Source organism: Saccopteryx leptura, chromosome 3 (assembly GCF_036850995.1).
Source record: "Saccopteryx leptura isolate mSacLep1 chromosome 3, mSacLep1_pri_phased_curated, whole genome shotgun sequence".
NCBI lineage: Eukaryota > Metazoa > Chordata > Mammalia > Chiroptera > Emballonuridae > Saccopteryx > Saccopteryx leptura.
Genome location: NC_089505.1, coordinates 358,007,227 through 358,026,667, shown reverse-complemented (window position 1 = coordinate 358,026,667; position 19,441 = coordinate 358,007,227). Strand labels below are relative to the sequence as shown.

Below are 19,441 nucleotides of genomic sequence, written 5' to 3'. Positions count from 1 at the left end.
TTAAAAACATGGGTTTTGGCCTGACCAGGCGGTGGCACAGTGGATAGAGCGTCAGACTGGGATGCATAGGACCCAGGTTCGAGACCCCGAGGTCGCCAGCTTGAGCGCAGGCTCTTCTGGCTTGAGAAAAAAAAAAAAAGCCACCAGCTTGAACCCAAAGTCACTGGCTCGAGCAAGGGGTCATTCAGTCTGCTGAAGGCCCGCGGTCAAGGCACATATGAGAAAGCAATCAATGAACAACTAAGGTGTTGCAACGCGCAATGAAAAACTAATGATTGATGCTTCTCATCTCTCTCCGTTCCTGTCTGTCTGTCCCTGTCTATCCCTCTCTCTGACTCACTCTCTGTCTCTGTAAAAAATAAAAATAAATAAAAAATAAATAATAAAAACATGGGTTTTGGTCTCAGAGAAACCTGGGTTCAAATCCTGCCTCTGACATTTACTAGTTTGTAGCTTTGGGAAGATTCCAGTCCTGAAGAAATCTTTCTGCCGTCTCAATTTGACTCCTCTGATGTGGAAAGTTATGCAACTTCCTGCCCGGAGCATCAGCATTTTCATGTGCCACGGGAAGTCCTTCCTTCTCGGACCCCTGGCCATTCTCTTGCCATACCCTGAGCTGCCTCACAAGGGAGTCAGAAGCACCATGTGAAACTTCTGGAACTCTCCCTCAGAGAGAAATTCATCCCCACTGAGTCCCTCCCAGCCCGCAGTCTGCAGCCTGGTCCCAGGCCAGCGCCAGGGAGGTTCACTCACCTCCGCAGGGTGCCTAGGAGATTGGGTCCGGGCTGGCGCAGGGCAGCTGTCTCTCTGGAGCAGCTGCTTGGACGACCCCAAACACAGGTTCTCTGTTTCTCGAACAAATGCCATTGTGAACGTGGTTTGGCGGAGGAGAGACACAGAGCAGTCCATTCTGGGTTTGGAGAAATCTTTCTGAACAGCCTACGTTTTTCGTTTTCCATGCTGCCATTTCTGCTCTTTAATTAAACACGGTTTATGGGCACATACGCTTTTTCAAAGCGCCCCTGGAGAGCTTGCTGACAACGTTTGTTCAAAAGCTTGAGAGTTCTGCCCCGAAGCTTTTCTTAGCTCACTGCTGTCCTGAAAAGTCTCCCCAAAACCTTCAGTTGAGGGTAGGGATTGAGAGACATCGAAGAGGGGTGTTGGCCTAGGCTCCTGTAATCAAAGAATCTCAGAGTTGGAAGGACAGTGGATAGTTCTCTGGTTTAAGCCCCTCTCATTATTATTATTTTTTTAGGTGAGAAGAAGAAATAGAGAGATAGACTCCTGCATGGGCCCCAGCCCCCAGCAACTCCCTAGTGTGGGTCTGACGCTCAAGTACTGAGCTATTTTTAGCATCTGAGACTGTGCTCCGGCCAACGAGCTATCCTCAGTGCCTGGGGCTATGCTGGAACCAATTGAGCCACTGGCTATGGGAGGGGAAGAAGGAGAGAAGGGGGAGAGGGCGGGGAGAGAAGCAGATGGTCACTTCCCCTGTGTGCCCTGACTGGGAATTGAAACTGGGGTGTCCATAGGCTGGGCCAACACTATAGCCACTGAGTCACTGGCCAGGGCCTAAGGCTCAAAGAGGGGAAGTGACTTACCCAGGGTCATACAACTGGTCGGTGGTAACACAGGGGCCAGCATCCAGGGCCCCTGAACCCTGGGCGGCCTTGCTGGGGACAGTCCACGTGATTGTGGGAAGTCACTTGTTCCCTGCTGCTCAGCTGTGTTTCTGTCTGTTCCAGGGCTCAGAAGAGTTCCCAGCAGACAGAGAACAGTATGGGCAAACGTGAAGGTGAGTACAGTCCGTGGAAACGGGTAATGAAATGAGTCTCAACCTATTAATAGCAGGATACACTTTTGTCAGTTTTTCAGTTTCATCTCACATTTACTGAGACAGCTGACTCATGTCAGCCACCCTGAGGGAGCTGTGGCCCTCACGGTCCAGCCGAGAACCAGTTATAGAAGCATAGTCCGAAAAAGCCAAAACATGATGAAAATGGAATTTTGATTTTTTTCCCGTCATCTTTCCAGAAGGACCTTGCATGGCTGCATGTCTTGTCTGCTCTTTTCTCTCTCCGTTCTTTCTTACGTGCATTGATTTGACCTTTCCCCTCAGACCTTTCTGCTCCTTCAGCCCCTCTGCCCCTGGCCTTCTCTGCTGCCTCCAGAAAATGTCTAGGAACTGGTTTCTCGGGGAGCTAGGGCCCCGAATTCAGCGATGAGCTGCAAGATCTTGAATATGTTTTGTTTCACTTTGCATCTGTTTTATATAAGATTTTGCTTGTTAAACCACCTTTTGATTTCCCATCATACAAGCAAATAGCATAAATCTCGGGCTGCTTTTTAGGTTCTTTCCAAGTACAATAGATAATATTTTCTTCTCTTTTCTTTTTTCTCATGGCTGGATTTGAATTAAGGTGACTGGTTGTTTTTTAAAACTGGTTGTTCAGATCAGATGGTTTCTTCTTTTGTTACACATCATAGATTGCTTGTTGGATTCTTCCTGCTTACTCTAGAAACTCTTTCATTTCTGCTTCTTGTGCCTTCCTCTGATTTATCCACTTGGCAAACTCCTACTCATCCTTTGAAACATAGATCAAGTCTCCTTGAGGAGGGAACAAACTATGCCTAATTTGTTTCTATTCTTGGCAACTAGCACAAGGATAGACAAACATGTGCATTGAGTGAAAGGATTCATATCTATTTAGCCCAAGGGTGGCACATGGGTTTTGTGTCACTTAGGAGAGCATTTGATTGCAAGCATCAGACACATCCAGTGGGTGGTGGGTTAAACAAGTAGGGGTCTACTTTTCTCACATGTCAAGACATTTGAAAACTTCAGATGTGGCACTGGTTTAGGGGCCTTGGTAAAGCCATCAGGGACTTCGTGGGAAGATCACCAGTGCATACAAGGTGGGAAGGGAGGAAGGAGAGTGGGACCAACTATGCAGTGGTCACCTGTGTTAGGTCTCATTAGCCACCCCTAGCTACCAGGAAAATGGACTTTCGCATCTGGAGCTGGGACACGTTACTGGCTCCATTAGAGAGGAAGATGAGGGGGTGGTTATTACCTAGGCCACCAATGGCACTCACCACTTATTTTGTCTCATGTTCCGAGGTTAATAGACTCAAGGTGGAGCTCTGCATTAAGTAGTTTGAAGACTTGGCCTAGCCCAGCAGGCAACGACCCTTTGATTGACTATTCATGTCTCCCGTGGATGTGGTTATGGCGTGCTTGGTGTGTAGTTGCCATTTTAGTCCAGGCCATAGATGGATCTGTGTGCTGGACCATCTGTTTTCCCCTCTGCCCTTTACCCCAACTGCTCGGTGTTCTGGGAGGCAGATCCTGATGGACTGGATCACCAGATCCCCGTGCCTGACTTCCGGCTGGGCTTGGCCATGGGCAGGCAGTAGCAGGAGGGCAGAAGAAAGGAGAATCATGTCAGATATCAGTCCCTGACTCCCTCCCTTCTGGGTCACCGTGGTTTACTGAAGGCTGCATCTCTTGTCCCACTCGGGACACCTCTCCTCTTACAGGTTCCAGTAATTGCCCAATTCTTTACCCTGTACCTTGGTGGTTTCCCCAAACTCTGCCCACTCCTTTTTTTTTTTTTTTTTTTTTTTTTTCTGAAGCTGGAAACGGGGAGAGACAGTCAGACAGCCTCCCGCATGCGCCCGACCGGGATCCACCCGGCACGCCCACCAGGGGCGATGCTCTGCCCCTCTGGGGCATTGCTCTGCCTTGACCAGAGCCACTCTAGCGCCTGGGGCAGAGGCCAAGGAGCCATCCCCAGCGCCCGGGCCATCCTTGCTCCAATGGAGCCTTGGCTGCGGGAGGGGAAGAGAGAGACAGAGAGGAAGGAGGGGGGGGGGGTGGAGAAGCAAATGGGCGCCTCTCCTATGTGCCCTGGCCGGGAATCGAACCTGGGTCCCTCGCACGCCAGGCTGACGCTCTACCGCTGAGCCAACCGGCCAGGGCCTGCCCACTCCTTTGTAAATAGTTCTTTTCATACATTCCCCCCAAATTACCCAGTGTAAGTGTCCTGTCTCCTTCCTGCACGGAGCAGACTGAGGCAGACTGTGAGGCCCCGGGGCTTGTTCCGGGTGCAGGTGTTGGAGTTGCTAATGGTGGACACCATCATCCCCCTCTTCCTCAAAGCCAGGAATGTGCCTCCTATACTTGACAATACCCGGCTGGCAACACGTCCTGGAGCGTGAACAGAAGTCTTTTTTATTCACTTTTATTGATCAAGACGCCCACCTGTCTCCCGCAACGACGGCACCTCTGCTGTGGCGTATACAGGCATCCCGCTGTGCGGCGCTTCCGACGGGCGCTTGGTGCTTCCACGGGCGCTTGGCGCTTCCGACGGGCGCTCTCAGGAATTGGCAGGAGGGAACTGACCTCGATGCTCCTGGTTCTCTCTAGACTGTCTTGTGGCAGGTCACTGAGCACTGTCATTTCTAGAGCTGTTGAATGGAAGGGGCTGTGCACGAGGTGGCTTGGAAGGACAGGTGCAGCCACAGCCGGGGTACCGTGTGTCTCTCGGTCCTGCTCCTGCCTCTGCCTCCCTGCCCCCCAGAGCACTGGTCTACCCTCTGACAACAGGCTCCGTGGTGTATTCTCAGCTCCCCACTGTTCCTCCCTCTTTCTCCACCCCCCTCAGTGTGCTGGAGAAGGTCTGGAAGGAGCTGTTCAATTCCTTCAGAACAGGGTTTGCTAAACTTGCATGAACTTGTGAGTCACCTGGGGATGGTGTCCAATTGCAGATCCTGATTGAACAGGTCGGGGTGGGGGTGGAGAAGCTGCCGGTGCTGCTGGGCCCAGGAGCCCACTCTGGGTAGAAAGGGCTTGGAGACGAGCTCCAGCTGGTAGCCGCTAGCCCCGCCTGCTACTTACATTTCTTTTCTTTCCTTTGGTTTCTATCTTATAACCTCATTGGCCCATCAGAACCAAGTTTCTAGTGAGAGAAACCCAATGCAAAGGGTTTATAGCTCAAATAAAAATAGAAGTGTTTGAATTTTTATGAATCAGGAAAGATAGGGAGATGGACAGGGTCAGGGACTAAAGTGATGTTGCCATTGTCGTCCTCCCCTTCTCCCCCTCCATCATCATCACTGTAATCATCACCATCATCACCATCATCACCACCATCACCACCATCATCACCATCATCATCACCATCATCACTATCATCACCATCATCACCATCATCATCACCATCATAATTATAATCACCATCATCACCATCATCACTATCATCATCACCATGATCACCATCATCTCCACCATCACCACCATCACCATCACCATCATAACTATAATCACCATCACTATCATCACTATCATCATCACCATGATCACCATCATCTCCACCATGATCACTATCATCATCACCACCATCACATCATCATCACCATCATCACTGTAATCATCACCATCATCACTATCATCACCATCATCATTACCACCATCACCATCACCATCACCATCACCATCACCATAATCACCATCACCATCACCACCATCATCACCATCACCATCATCACCACCATCACCATCATCACCATCATTACCATCATCACCACCATCACCATCACCATCATCACCATCATCACCATCACCATCATCACTATCATCACCACCATGATCACCATCATCTCCATCATCACCATCATCATCATCACCATCACATCATCACCATCATCATTGTAACCATCACCGTCATCACCATCATCACCATCATCATCACCACCATCACCATCACCATCATCACCATCATCACCACCATCACCATCATCACCATCATAACTATAATCACCATCATCACTGTCATCATCACCATGATCACCATCATCTCCACCATCATTACCATCATCATCAACCATCTCTTTCTCCTTTCATTGCCCCTTTGCCCTTTCTCTTGAATTTTTGTCCTCACTCATTTTCTCTACATACAGACTCTCTGTGGCAGGGCTTTGGCAGGTGGCTCCAGGCTAATATTATCACCTCCGCCATCTACATGGGGCAGGGAGCTCTTTCCTTCAGCTTCTGCGTGCCCCAGCATCACACTGTGCCAGGGGCTGCAGTGTCACGGCTTGCCCTGGGGGAGGTGGGTAGGACACTGTCATGGGCAGAACCTGGACCCAGATGAATGGAAGGAGAAACACGTGTATCCCAGAGGAAGGGACGGTGGTGCAAGAGAAACGGGCAGACCACACCAGTGATGTCCACTCGGCCCCCTGCTGTCTTCCGCCTCATGAAGAATCCCACCCAGCTAGTCCCCTGTAAGTCCCCCTGGTTTCTCCCACCCTTTCATCATTTCACACGGAGAAACGATAGCTTGGAATATTTATTTGCTGGGTGGTTTCAAGAGCAAAACCGTCCCTGTGTGTTTTCACTGCAACCAATGATCAAGGTCTCTTTGGTACACACATTAAAATCAAAAGCGATCTGGCGAGGTTTTCCCTTTGCTTTCTTTAGGCATTTGATAGCATTGCACACTGCCTTGCTGGAAGAATTGATTCAAATTGCTTGAGAGTAGCAAGCGGACTGCATGGGTGATAAATAGCATGACGCATAGGCTCCGAAGCCAGAGGCACAGGTGGAGTGTTCTCTCCCAGACCTGCATCCAGCTTCCTCCTGCCTGCCCTCCTCTCACAAGCATGCCATCTGGGCATGGAAGGGCACAGCCATCACACTGCCTGGCCAGATGCAATCCCCAGTCAGAGCAGCGTGTATGTGTGTGTGTGTGTGTGTGTGTGTGTGTGTGTGTGTGTGTGAAGTACCTACTGAGTGCTGGGCTCTTTGCATTCATGAACTCAGTTAATCGTCACACTAGACCTGTGGCAAAGGTCTGCACCTCCAGGTTTCAGATGAGGAACTAGGGAGCTGAAAAAGTTAAGTAAATGTCACAAGATCACCCAGCTCATCAGCAGTAGAGCTATGATTCAAACCCAGATTTTTCTTACTACAGAGCTGGTATTCTTCATCCATCCATCCATCCATCCATCCAACTATCATCCATCCTTCCATCCATCCATCCATCCATCCATCCATCTATTTATCTTTCATCTATCCATCCATCCATCATCCATCCATCCATCCCTCATCTACCCACTCTATGGAGCATCTACTATGCACCCAACACTACGTCAGCACAGAGGATGTGGGAAAGGGAATAAGATAGACACAGTCCTTGCTCTTGTGGATCCCGCAGTATAGTGGATGAAAAAGACAGTAAACAAATAGATATAACATGCTGAGAAAGGCACGATGGAAGAAAACGCAGCCCTACCAGATGGAAGGGCCAGGGCTCGGGCAAGGCGAGTGAGGCATCTAAGGCACAAGACTGAAGGGCGTGTACTCTCAGGGTTTTGTAAGCGCAGGGCTGGCACTTGCATTACCTTGGCTCCCTAAAGCCTTACTCACTTTAACCTTATTCTGGTCCTGCAGATAGGAAGTCCCAGACGGGAGGTGACATTTGCACAGAAAGCCCAGGTGCTCTTGCCGTGGTCCAGGTGAAGTGTGGCACCTGCAGCATGAGCTTCGAGGTGGGAAGGGGTGCAGAGAGCAAATTCCACCAGGTAGAAGGCATTCTTGCATCCTGAGTATGCCAACGACCAGGGGCATGCAGGGGACCGAGGGATGGAGAGAGGGGAAGGGGTGAAGGAGGTCTGGAGGAAGAGATGACTGGAGCCCACAACATGGCTGCTTAAGGCAGGGGTTCTAAGCCAAGGCCCAGTACTCTCTCACTTTACAACTGCACTTGACCTCAATATGGAGGACGTCTTCCAGGGAAGCCCAGCCTCTTCTGAATCACTGATTTTTCAGTGTTTCCGTATTTGGGGGAGGTGGAGGGGGAGGGAAGAAAGGTCCTTTCTCTTCTCTGAAGAATATGCTCATGCTTGCTTTTCACACACCCCTAGTTTAGATAATCTGGCCAGAAGTCTGTGAGTCCCTGTAAAACGAAACCAGAGACCCCCAGAGCGGGGTACCTGCACCAGCGGCATCAGCCCCACCTGAGAACTTGTTAGCAATGCACATGCTCGGGTCCCACTCAGACGTGTTGATTCAGAAACCTTAACCAGGCTAATTATGGTTCCTGCTCAGGTTTTAAAACCACTGGGCTTGCTAAGTGTCACCCGTGCTTCTTGTTGTGGACCATAAATGGCAAAAAGATTTGAGACTTAGCAAAAGGCTAAGTTCTCCCCCCTTCACCTCCACATTGGCTATGATGCTGAGTATTTGCACCCACTTCACTTGCTTGCTTAAGTTGCTGGAAGCAATTTACATGCCCTTCCTCTTACTCTTTGTTTGTTCAGATGTTGGTTGATTTCACTTATGCATGGTGGGCGGATTCCTGTTTATGCCTTGGGAGAGTTCCTGTTTTTAGCCTCAGATGTGTAACTTTGTATCAAGGACATCCTTGATTTGCATATGGCTATATAACCAAGCAAACTGGGGCTATGGGGCACTCAGATATTACCATCAGCATTGAAGAGTCCTCCTGAACCCATCCTTTTTTCTTAATAAGTCTGTTTTCTTAATTCTGCACTGTTCTCACTTAAAACCCAGAATTAGGAGCCGCGCTGGTCCGCGGCAGCTCTTTACAGCTCACCCGAGCAGAGACACAAAAGCTGGCCTTCTTGGAGAGAAGGTAGTCCCCAGCCACCAGCAGCCTGGGGACGGAAGTGACTTACCTGAGGCCACCTGAGAGTAAGCAGTGGGCTGGGCGTGGCTCGCGGGTCTCACTCCCACTCTGTACTATGCTATGAATCTATTTGTAAAGACTGTGGAGAAGTGAGGGCTTGTCGCTTAACTTATTTTGTGCCAAAAAGATATGACAGTGATTCGCACATCAACATTGACCATGTTTTTAAACTTCCGACTTGTGATGTCCAACCTCCCCAAGATGGAAAATGACAACTATGGTCAGGACGGCTTTGAAACAGGAGGTGGAGGGTTGGAACCCTCTGACCATGTCCTGGGAGCCAGATAGAAATGAGGAACCAAGGGCAGAGGAAAAGGTTATAAAAATGTTTAGTCTCTGCTTTATTGAGTTACAACAAATGAGCAACAAGTTAGAAAAATTGTTTCTTTTTTTTCCAACCCCCCTAGCATTTTGTTTGTGCCGTGTACTCAAATGGAGGGGCGGGGTGGGTTTGCAAACACTATTCATATTGCAACATTTACACCAGATACATTTCTTGGTTCTTCTTCTTTAAAGTTAGGACTAACTGCGGAGGGGGCAAAAAGTGCACTCAGGAATCTAAAATTGGCCCAAAACAAACACATCAACAAAAAAAGTCAACTCATGGTGAGGCTTCAAGATGGAAATCTTGTCAAATACCACACTGAAAAAAAAAAGGCAGTTAGGAAGAGAAACGAAAACCAAAGCAGTTCATCTCTGTACTATCTAGATGGGAAGATCTGTTTTGATTTCATAAAAGTAACAACAATGCTAATGACCGTGGGAGCCCTTTCTGTGGGTATCTAAAAAAGGTCAGCCACCTGTTCCCCAGTCTCCTGGGGCTGGTTGGGCCCAAGGTCTGACTGAGAGGCCAGGCCAGTGAGAAGACAGCCCTGCAAAAGGCCGGCCAGAAAGCCTTGTGCGCGGCTACAGGGGGCACCCGGCAGGCTGCTGGGGCGAGAGGTGGGCGTGGATTTGATGTGGAATATCTGCCGTCAGTGAATTCTCTCCAACCTGAGACTGATGCCTTCTTCCCAAGAAATCTCCCCGATTTCAAACTACTTTTCAAAATGAACTCTCCCTACCTAAAATCCAGTAGCTAATAATGGCACTAATGCTAACATGACCCCCTCCCCCAAATTAATAAAATAACAATAAAAAAGGAAGAAAGAAAGAAAAAAAACCGAAACAGAAAGCACGCGTGATCAGCCCACCCCTCCGGGAAAGAAAGCCTTCGGATGGTGGCAGTGCTGGAGATGAGATTGCCCTCGATTAAAAAGGTAGCAAAATCCCCACATTGTACAAATTGGTTCCAGTAGAGGAAGAGGCAGAGGGCCGGGCAGAGGAGCAAACTATTTACAAGGACCCATTGAAAACGCAGTAGTAGGACTTTGGCACGAAGAACAATCCCCACCGGTCCCCTGGGCGGCGCCTGTGAAAGTCGCTGGGTGTTTGGGCCCCGCAGGGGACAGGCCCGCGGAGCGGTTCCGCTCGGAGTCTCTGACCCGGTGGCCCATCGCGGGCCTGGGAGGGAAGTTCTCTTCTTTCTTCCGAGATGGAGCGGCCCCTTCATCAGCACTGCCGTTCTGACCGACTTCCCTAGAAGAGGGCACAAAACCAGAGAGAGGAGACGTCAGGGAGATGGAGGGCGGCAGGGGTTGCCTCTCGCTGGCTCCCCAGGAACAACTCTTTCCAAAGCCATGGGGCAGGGGTGGGGCAGGGGAGGGGGCAAGGCGCAGACCAGAGCAGAGGCAAAGCCCTTCAAGCTTGGGGCCTGTTTTGAAGTGTTTCCTGAGCACGATCTTGGCAAGTGCCTCCAGAATCAGATTTTGGAACACAGGATGGCTTTCCCGGAAAATGAAGGAGGTGACTTGTGATTTCTTTTCATCACCGCCAGACTCCTTTATTGTTCCTGTGGAGGCAGCCGGTCACAGGGGCTCCTAAAAGACTCCGGAATCAGACAAGTTGGGATTCTGGTCCTGACCTTTCCCACTTACTGGCCTGGACGCTGAACACATGCGGCTTGTTCTGGCCGGGAGGGACGTTTTTGCTTCTGTAAACCGTCAATGATAATAGCACCCATCTTATTGAGCTGTTGTGATTAACTAGGTAGGGACAGGCACCAGCATTTGGACTAGGGCCTAGGACACAGTAAGTCTTGTATGTGCTTTCATTGTTTTTGTTAGATGGAGTTTTCCCAAATATGGTAGGATATATATGGTAATAGTAACCATGATAAGATGGACCATTTCAAGTGTATTTTTGGTTTAATGTTTCTATCAACCCTCAGTGGTGTTGTTGGTATTATTATTATTTTTGTATTTTTCTGAAGTTGGAAACGGGGAAGCAGTCAGACTCGCGCATGCGCCCGACTGGGATCCACCCGGCATGCCCACCAGGGGGCGATGCTCTGCCCATCTGGGGCGTTGCTCTGTTGCAACCAGAGCCATTCTAGTGCCTGAGGCAGAGGCTATAGAGCCATCATCAGCGCACGGGCCAACTTTGCTCCAATGGAGCCTTGGCTGCGGGAGGGGAAGAGAGAGACAGAGAGGAAGGAGAGGGGGAGGGGTGGAGAAGCAGATGGGCACTTCTCCTGCGTGCCCTGGCCGGGAATCGAACCCGGGACTTCTGCACGCCAGGCCGACGCTCTACCACTGAGCCAACCGGCCAGGGCCTTGTTGGTATTATTAATATTCCCATTTTTCAGGTGAGGAAACTGAGCACAGAGGCTAAATAACTTGCCCTAAATTGCACAGTTAGTAAATGGCAGGGCCAGGATTCAAAGCCGGGCCATCTCCAGAGCCGGCGCTCTTAACAAATGAACAGTATTTATTAAAAGTCAGAACAGGGAAATGTTTGACTCTTAGATACTCCGAAGTGATGGAAATAGTTCCAGGACCCTGTTATGAATTGAACTGTGCGTCCCTACCAAAAAAAAAAAAAAAAAAAAGACTGTTGAAGTCTTAATCTTCAGTACCTTAGAGTCCATCTTGGCCAGACCAGTTACATGCTCGTCCTCACACCCAACCCATGCCCTGCACACTCAGCCTCTCTCTGTGTGGGGCCACCGTGCTACATATCTGCTTTAAAGTCAGGGGCTGGCGGTCCTGTGCAAAGCCACGCGTCCCCCTGGGCAGGTACAGGAGCAGAGCCAACCTCCTCCTGTGTCCCCAAGGAACAGGCCCTTCCCCAGCAAGCAGGGTCTTTCAGCGCCTTGGGGAACGAGACTGCCCCTGGTTCGATGTCCCCCTGAACAGTTAGTTCTCAAGGCTCCAGGAAGTAAGGCCTGGGGGTGGGGGGTGGACAGCTACTGTTCTCCCTCCCTCCAGCCAGAAAGCTGGATTTAGGCTCTGCCCACCTCCTAGCTGTGTGCAGAGGTCAGTGAAGTGCCCTGGCCTCCCTCCCATAATTCATACCCAACGGGCTGCTGGGAGGCTTACAGACGCACCGGGCATGGCAGGCGGGCGCTCCAGAAATATTGCTTCATTTTCCCTCGAGGGAGGCCAGGGGTATATCGGGGCCTTAGCTGTAAGCAAACTCGTGTGTGTGCGTGCATGCACATGCATGTTTGTCTGCGTACGCATGTGTGTGTGAGACCATACACATTTTCATAAATGAAACTGAACCCTGTGTCTTCAAGTGTTTGGTAAAATCTCTCACTTTTTTTAAAAGCTAAACCTCAATATTAAGGCGTTTCTCCATCCGGCCATGTGTTTTTCTGATTCCCTGTGTAATTTCTATGGACGTGAACATGCATAGTCCTCCAACCCTATGCATTAATAAAGAAAAATTGCTGAACAAGGCCCCCTTTTTTTTTTTGTATTTTTCTGAAGCTGGAAACGGGGAGAGACAGTCAGACAGACTCCCGCATGCGCCCGACCGGGATCCACCCGGCACGCCCACCAGGGGCGATGCTCTGCCCACCAGGGGCGATGCTCTGCCCACCAGGGGGCGATGCTCTGCCCCTCCGGGGCGTCGCTCTGCCGAGATCAGAGCCACTCTAGCGCCTGGGGCAGAGGCCAAGAAGCCATCCCCAGCGCCCGGGCCATCTTTGCTCCAATGGAGCCTTGGCTGCGGGAGGGGAAGAGAGAGGCAGAGAGGAAGGAGGGGGGGGTGGAGGGGGGGTGTGGAGAAGCAAATGGGCGCTTCTCCTATGTGCCCTGGCCGGGAATCGAACCCGGGTCCCCCGCATGCCAGGCCGACGCTCTACTGCTGAGCCAACTGGCCAGGGCCTGAACAAGGCCCTTTTAATTCATAAATTAAATAAATAAAACTGGGGAACAATTTCTTTTTCATTTTCTGTTGCATGAGATTTTAGGACTGTTTCTATATATTTCTACATCGCTGACTCCAAATCTGAAATCTGTTTTTTGGTGCATGCTCTAGTTTTTATGCAATTTTAATTTCTTTTTGTTACAGTTAATGGCATGCATTGGTTTTTTAAACTGGAGTAAAAGAGCAACGACTCTTGGATCAAACATAACCACAAGGCAATTAATGTTTTACAAACATCACTTTTACATAATTGTAGTTGTTTTTAAATGTAAAAAATTATTATCTGATAAAAACACCCTCTTATTTTGTCTTAAGATCGAATCATGGCTTCTTCGAGTATGCGTAAATGTAAGAATAGTCCTGACACCTTCTGTTATATATGTGGCTGTTACACACGTCAACATCAAAGGCACAATATTTCATCATTTGTGACATGTGCATATATTGCCTATTTTCAAGTTCCCCTTGGTGATCAAGACAAGAATTGGGCTCCTCATCTTGTGTGTCATAATTGTGAGGAAATACTTCATAACTGGACAAAAGGAAAATGCAAAGGAATGCCTTTTGGTATCCCCATGGTTTGGCGTGAACCTCAGGACCACAGCAGTGACTGTTACTTCTGTCTTATCTATACAAAGGGCATTGGCAAGAAAAAACGGCATATGATCACATATCCTAATATTCCTTCAGCAATACGACCTATCCCACACTCTAAGATACTCCTGGTTCCAGTTTTCAATGGTTTTATTTCTTCTAAGGATGAAGAAAGTGAACATGGTGATCAAGTGCATTTTTGATAAGATGCATGAGGAAATGGTTGTAGAATTTGAAAGGTCTTCTTCTGATGCCAAGCAGTCATTAACCCCTCAGCAGTTTAGCCAACCCGAATTGAATGACTTAGTAAGAATGACATAAAAATTGTCCTTGACTTTCTGAAGTATGAGCATAACTGGATCATTTGTGTGGATCTTAAAATGGTAAATTTCCTGCTAGGACAACAGAGGTTTCACGAAGTATCCTTGCTTTCTGTGTTTGTGGGACAGCCGAGCTCAGGAGAAACACTGGACACAGAAGGAGTGGCTGAAACGTGAAACTCTGGAAGTAGGGATGCAGAATATTGTGAATGAACCTGTAGTTAATTGAGACAGGATCATGTTCCCCCACTTCACATCAAACTTGGCTTAATGAAGCAGTTTGTTCAGGCTTTGAATAGAGAAAGTGAATTCTTTCAACATATTATTTCTGCTTTTCCTGCCTTGTCTTTCGAGAAGATAAAAGCAGGTGTATTCGATGGAGCTCAAATTTGAACCCTCGTACGTGGCAAAGAATTTGCCAGGAAGATGAATAAGGAGGAGAAAGCAGCATGGCAGTCTTTTGTGGCAGTTACAAAGAACTTCCTTGGCAACAAAAAAGCAGAAAACTATGAACTTCTGGTTCAAAGGATGCTGTTGGCTTTCCACGACATTGGATGTAACATGAGCGTTAAGATTCACTTCCTGAACAGTCACCTTGATAAGTTTCCCGAAAATCTTGGAGCTGTTAGTGATGAGCAGACTACTGCTGGAGCATCAAACAAGATTGTCCTCAACAAGTACACAAACGCAAGAGCTACAAATGCAAATTTTTGCCTGAATAGAATTTAAATAAGTTTAGTGCAAATTTTATGATTAAAATAAGTATTTTAATATGTTCTATTTCAAAATTGTAGACAAATTTTGATGCAATCATATCTTTTAGTGTATTAGTGTATTTACTGCATTATATAAATTATTATATTTTCACAAAGATGATGCCCAAGAAGACATTCTACTCCATTGTTAAACTAAATGTTGAAAATTTTACAATAAGATGAAAACCTAAAATCTTGAATTGCAAAAAACCTGTGGCTTACAGAGAAAAACTAACGTCAGATTTGAGATCAGCACACTTGAATTAGGTAAGAACAAGTGTTTTTGTGGATGCAACAAAAATTTTGTTTCCCAGTGTAATTAATAAAGAATAAACAGAAAATAATAAAGAAAAAACAGACTGCAAAACCAAAGGGTGACTTGGAGAAAGGGGGATACTTTTTTGGGGGGGTTTGCAGAGATGCGCGATGTCCGAGGAAACCTCCTTGGCCTGGCTGGACGGGATCCTCCCTAGGCCCGTCACAGGGGGTGTGGCCTAGAGATCCGAGATGTCCGAGGAAACCTCCTTGGCCTGGCTGGACAGGATCCTCCCTCGGCCTGTCACAGGGGGTGTGGCCTGGGCAGGACTCGGGCTGTGGGTGGGCGGCACTCTCACCGGGAGTCTGGGCAGGGCATCGGGCAGCGCCGCCGGCTGGCTCCGTGTCGGGGCCCTATCGCCTTCTCTGGACAGCAAATCCCAGCTTGCCGGCCACCTCCCAAATGGCCTTGTCCCCCATGCCATGGGTTCCCTTTGTTTGGTGTCACTGCTGACCCCTTCCACGCTCTCCCTGCACTGGGTCTGGCCTACTCAGGATAGGTTCATGTTTCAGTTTTTTGTTTTATTTTAAGACTATCACAGCGATTTTGACTATGTGGCCTCTTGCTAATCTCCTGGGTTTCTACCCGGGCTCATACCTATTGGCCACAGAAATTCCCCATGGAGAAAGCCAGCGACCTAATGAGTCACCTGACTTTAGAGCAGCAGGTCTCACTCAGCTTTGGGAGGAAACTGTAAGGTCATCGAGCCAATTTCCTTATGGCCACTATTCAGACATTTCTGCCAAGTGGATGTCCAGCCTCTCCCTGAACACTGCCCAGGACATCCGGGAACCCACTGTCCCCCACAGCCATCCCTTCTGTCTCGGGGACAACTTGGGATGTCAAAAAGTAACTAATTCTGTAGTGAGATCTACTTCTCTATTACTTGACCTGTTGGGGAAACATGAAACAATTAGAATTCTTTCCCCACATGAGAGCATTCTGTTCCCTTTCTCTTTCATTTTCCCCACAGGGATTTCCCAAAGCCCTTCCAATCAGGAGAGAATAACACTGTATTCCATGAGAAAGGAAAACAAGCACATGATAGCGATTTATTATCTCTCAATGGTACTTCTGAGTCAGGCTGCCTCTCATAAAGGGGGGGGTGGTCTGAATTTAATTAGAGTTGAGATAAGGAAAATATGATGGCACGGAGAGGGATTAAGCAATTTCCCTGCAGACAGGGAAAAGTCCGTACCACCCCAAATCGCCTGCACCAGGCCTGGGTCAGCTGGGGCACATGGGACAGAAGCTCTTTCCCGCAGGGTCAGCTGGGGCACATGGGACAGAAGCTCTTTCCCGCAGCCGTCTAGGGAGGCTCTGGCTTTCCTTTTGCTCCTTTCTTGAGTATCCCACAGGGTCTTGAACTTTCTCTATAGGATCGTACACGCAGAATGGCATCCAGTTTTCTTTGTTGGTGAGTTAGAGGAGTTTCAAGAGAAAATTTGATCCTGTATGAGTCTACCTAACATTAGCTATTGTTCCTGCACTTCTGTGAAGGTGGGAACCTGGGCAAGTCACAACCACAAAGATCTCCTGGTGTGTTAAGTTCCCTGTGGCCTTAGGGCCTTTGCTTATGATGTTCCTTCTGCCTGAAAATGCTCGGCCCCTTCCTTCTTCCAGCCAACTTCTACTTAACCTTTTAGATTTCAGGTCATCTATGACCTGTTTAGAGAAGTCTTCCCTGACCCCTTAAATCAGGTCAAATTCCCCTATTCTATATTTTTCCAGCACCATGAATGTTTCCTTCCAAACATTTGACAGAGAGGGTAGTTAGTAACTTTTTGTTTGATTAAAGAGTGATGAACTCTTCATTTCCCATTGGAGCAGGGGCTCTGTGCGGGTGGGGGGTGGGCACGCTGGCACCCTGCCTCCGGGCGTCTGGCGCTCTGCAGGCAGTCCGTAAACACTTGCTGGATGAGCGAGCCAAGCCACTTATCACGAATGTCCTGTGGCTGGACCAGTTCCTTCTCTCCTTGCCCCCCCCATCCTTCCTCTGAACAATGAGGGGCTTAGGTCTCAGGATTCCAGAGTCACTACAGCTGCCCAGAGCACAGTGAGGGTTCCTGGTGTGAGAAGCTGCCGCATCAAGCAGACGGAAGTGATATCTGTCAACTCTCCAATGGGTACCAGGGCAGTGAGGCTACTACTGTGCAGTCCCCGAGAAGCATCGCCCAGTAAATATCCAGTGACCCAGTCTCCCATGGACCTTTTCCTCAAGCTGCTCAGACCCATGGAAGGCGAACTGTTCCCAACTCCTCTCCTCTGACTGCTGTCATCTAATGGGGCCAACGAGTGATGGGAAAAACGAGAAGCGGAAAGATGGATAACTGAAAGCTAACCATCTTTGTTAATTCTTAGGTTGGTTCAATAAACTGTTACTGAGCATCTGCTCTGAGTCAGGCACTGGGGATTCAGAAATTAATGGACTGTGGTCCCTGCCTTCAAGGGTCTGTGGAGGAGAGGCAGGGAAACAGACAATTAGAACATTTTTATCCATCCATGCATCCATCCATTCGAATATCTGGATTTGGACAGCTGATCCAAACAGACTGTGGCTGCATACATATCCCGGATCCTGAATCGTAGCCAGGATACAATACTTGGCAGCCTTGAGCATTTTAAGCAAGCTGAACTATGAAAAATATTTTTCCCCCCTGACATTTCACAAAATTTGTCTCTTCCTCAAAGCCATCCCTAATTATCAGGAGATGGGAATTGTCAGAAATCAGGAGGTAGCATAGAAGGGCTGGTTGTGTATTCATCTCCACTCCCACACAGAATGAAGAAATGACCACGTTCCACTGGTTTGCTGGGTGGTGGTGGTGGTGTCACTGTGGGAGAGGCAGTGGTCCACGGTGGCTGGGGCAGGCACTAGCCTGACCGATGAGAGGATGGCCGCCAGCCTCCACCAGCTGCTGGCTGAGGAACCCTGGGCAAACCTGGCTGAGCCTCAGTTTTGCCCTCTGTGAAATGGGCCGTGCCTAGCTCCTAGCATTGCCTTGAGGTTCAAATGACTTAACAGACATGCTTAGAAGCATGCTGAGCACGAGCATATGCGAACAATTAGAAACTTAGGAGTAGTCCTGTTGGAACATCCCATCTGACCAACCATCAGGGCAGATCTCTCAATGGGTGGCTCGGTAATGGTTTGGACCCAGAGACTAAATTGAGACAGCACAATTCAAGGCTTGGGAAGGAGTCCTTATCTCTATGTCTAGCTTCAGGGCCGAGCTGAACTTGGACTAAGTCAAACACTAACATGAACCTTGCAAAGAGGAGCAGCAGCAGTCAGAGGAACTGGTCAGGGGGGACACCTAACTCCTGTAGAAGAACCCCACCCCCACCAAGAGTCAGCTCTCAGCTGCTCACCCGAGTTCCCTGTCTCTCACCTATGTGCAGCACATAACACCTTTTATGAAGTTGAAACCATACATTATTTTCAGCATTATCATATGTGGAAAAACTGAGCTCAACTGCTGCTTCCTAAATAAAGATGTATTCAAATAAAGGCATCACTGAAGGTTTATAAATTTCAAAGAACTGCCAGACCTGTGGTGGCGCAGTGGATAAAGTGTCGACCTGGAAACACTGAGGTCACCGGTTCAAAACCCTGGGCTTGCCTGGTCAAGGCACATATGGGAGTTGATGCTTCCTGTTCCTCCTTTCTGTCTGTCTGTCTGTCTGTCTCTCCTCTCTAAAATAAATTAAAAAAAAAAAGAACCCATGTGTTCAGTTCATAAAAGCTGTGAAGAAATTTGGAAAGTCGTTTTCTCCTCTCTAAGTTAGAAAGTTCAGGACGCCACCACCAGGGCTGACTGTAGCCCCTTCCTGAATGCGATAGCATCTCCAAGATACCAGGGAGCCAACACGGGTAACAGACGGCACCTGGTGTCGAGTGGATCTGAGCACCATGCTTAGGAATATTTTACAGTGCACCCTACTGGCATTTGCTGTATGTAAACATACAAAAGGGTTCCGGGGTGTTTCTGGTTCTTTGGGAGACAGCTAGTTCTTACATCTCCGAGTTATTTAATGTTAATTCAAGAGTCAGCGCCAAAAACCCTCGGAATTCCTCCCCCCCCCTGCCACTGGGGCTTCAACCAGAAATGGGGAGCATGTGTCAGGAAGAAGGAGGTGGAGATGACAGCGGAAAGTGTGAGGCTCTGGAGTGAAACCAAAGTGCTGGCTGGGGTGGGGGGTGGGGGAACGGTCCTCGGTTTCTGAGTCTTAGTTTCTAGGCTTATAAAAATATAGAGAACTTATCTCTCAGGGTCACCAAGGGAATTGAATAAGACCATCCGTGGCCAGAGCACCTCGCTCAGCCTCTGCTACCCAGGAGGCCCCGCTCCACCCTTCCATCCCTCTTCCCATTCTCTCCAAAGTTTTTCTTCATGGTTTAGCTTGCTTCGTCTTCTGCCTTCCTTGAGCCTCAGGTGGGGGTCAGGCCTAGTGGCATCTGACACGGGGGGGGCGTTTTCAATAGTA

At 48.7% G+C, this 19,441-nt stretch overlaps 1 protein-coding gene across 1 annotated transcript in view; it reads right to left on the bottom strand.

Annotated features, from left to right (window-relative positions):
- Positions 1–9,026: 9,026 nt before the first annotated feature.
- The window catches only part of ZHX2 (zinc fingers and homeoboxes 2), a 143,546-nt gene continuing 133,131 nt past the window's right edge, over positions 9,027–19,441 (bottom strand). The window contains exon 4 of the mRNA XM_066379423.1: positions 9,027–10,292. Coding sequence (XP_066235520.1) covers positions 10,266–10,292 — 27 coding nt within the window. The 3' untranslated portion in view covers positions 9,027–10,265. The remainder of the gene's footprint in view (positions 10,293–19,441) is intronic.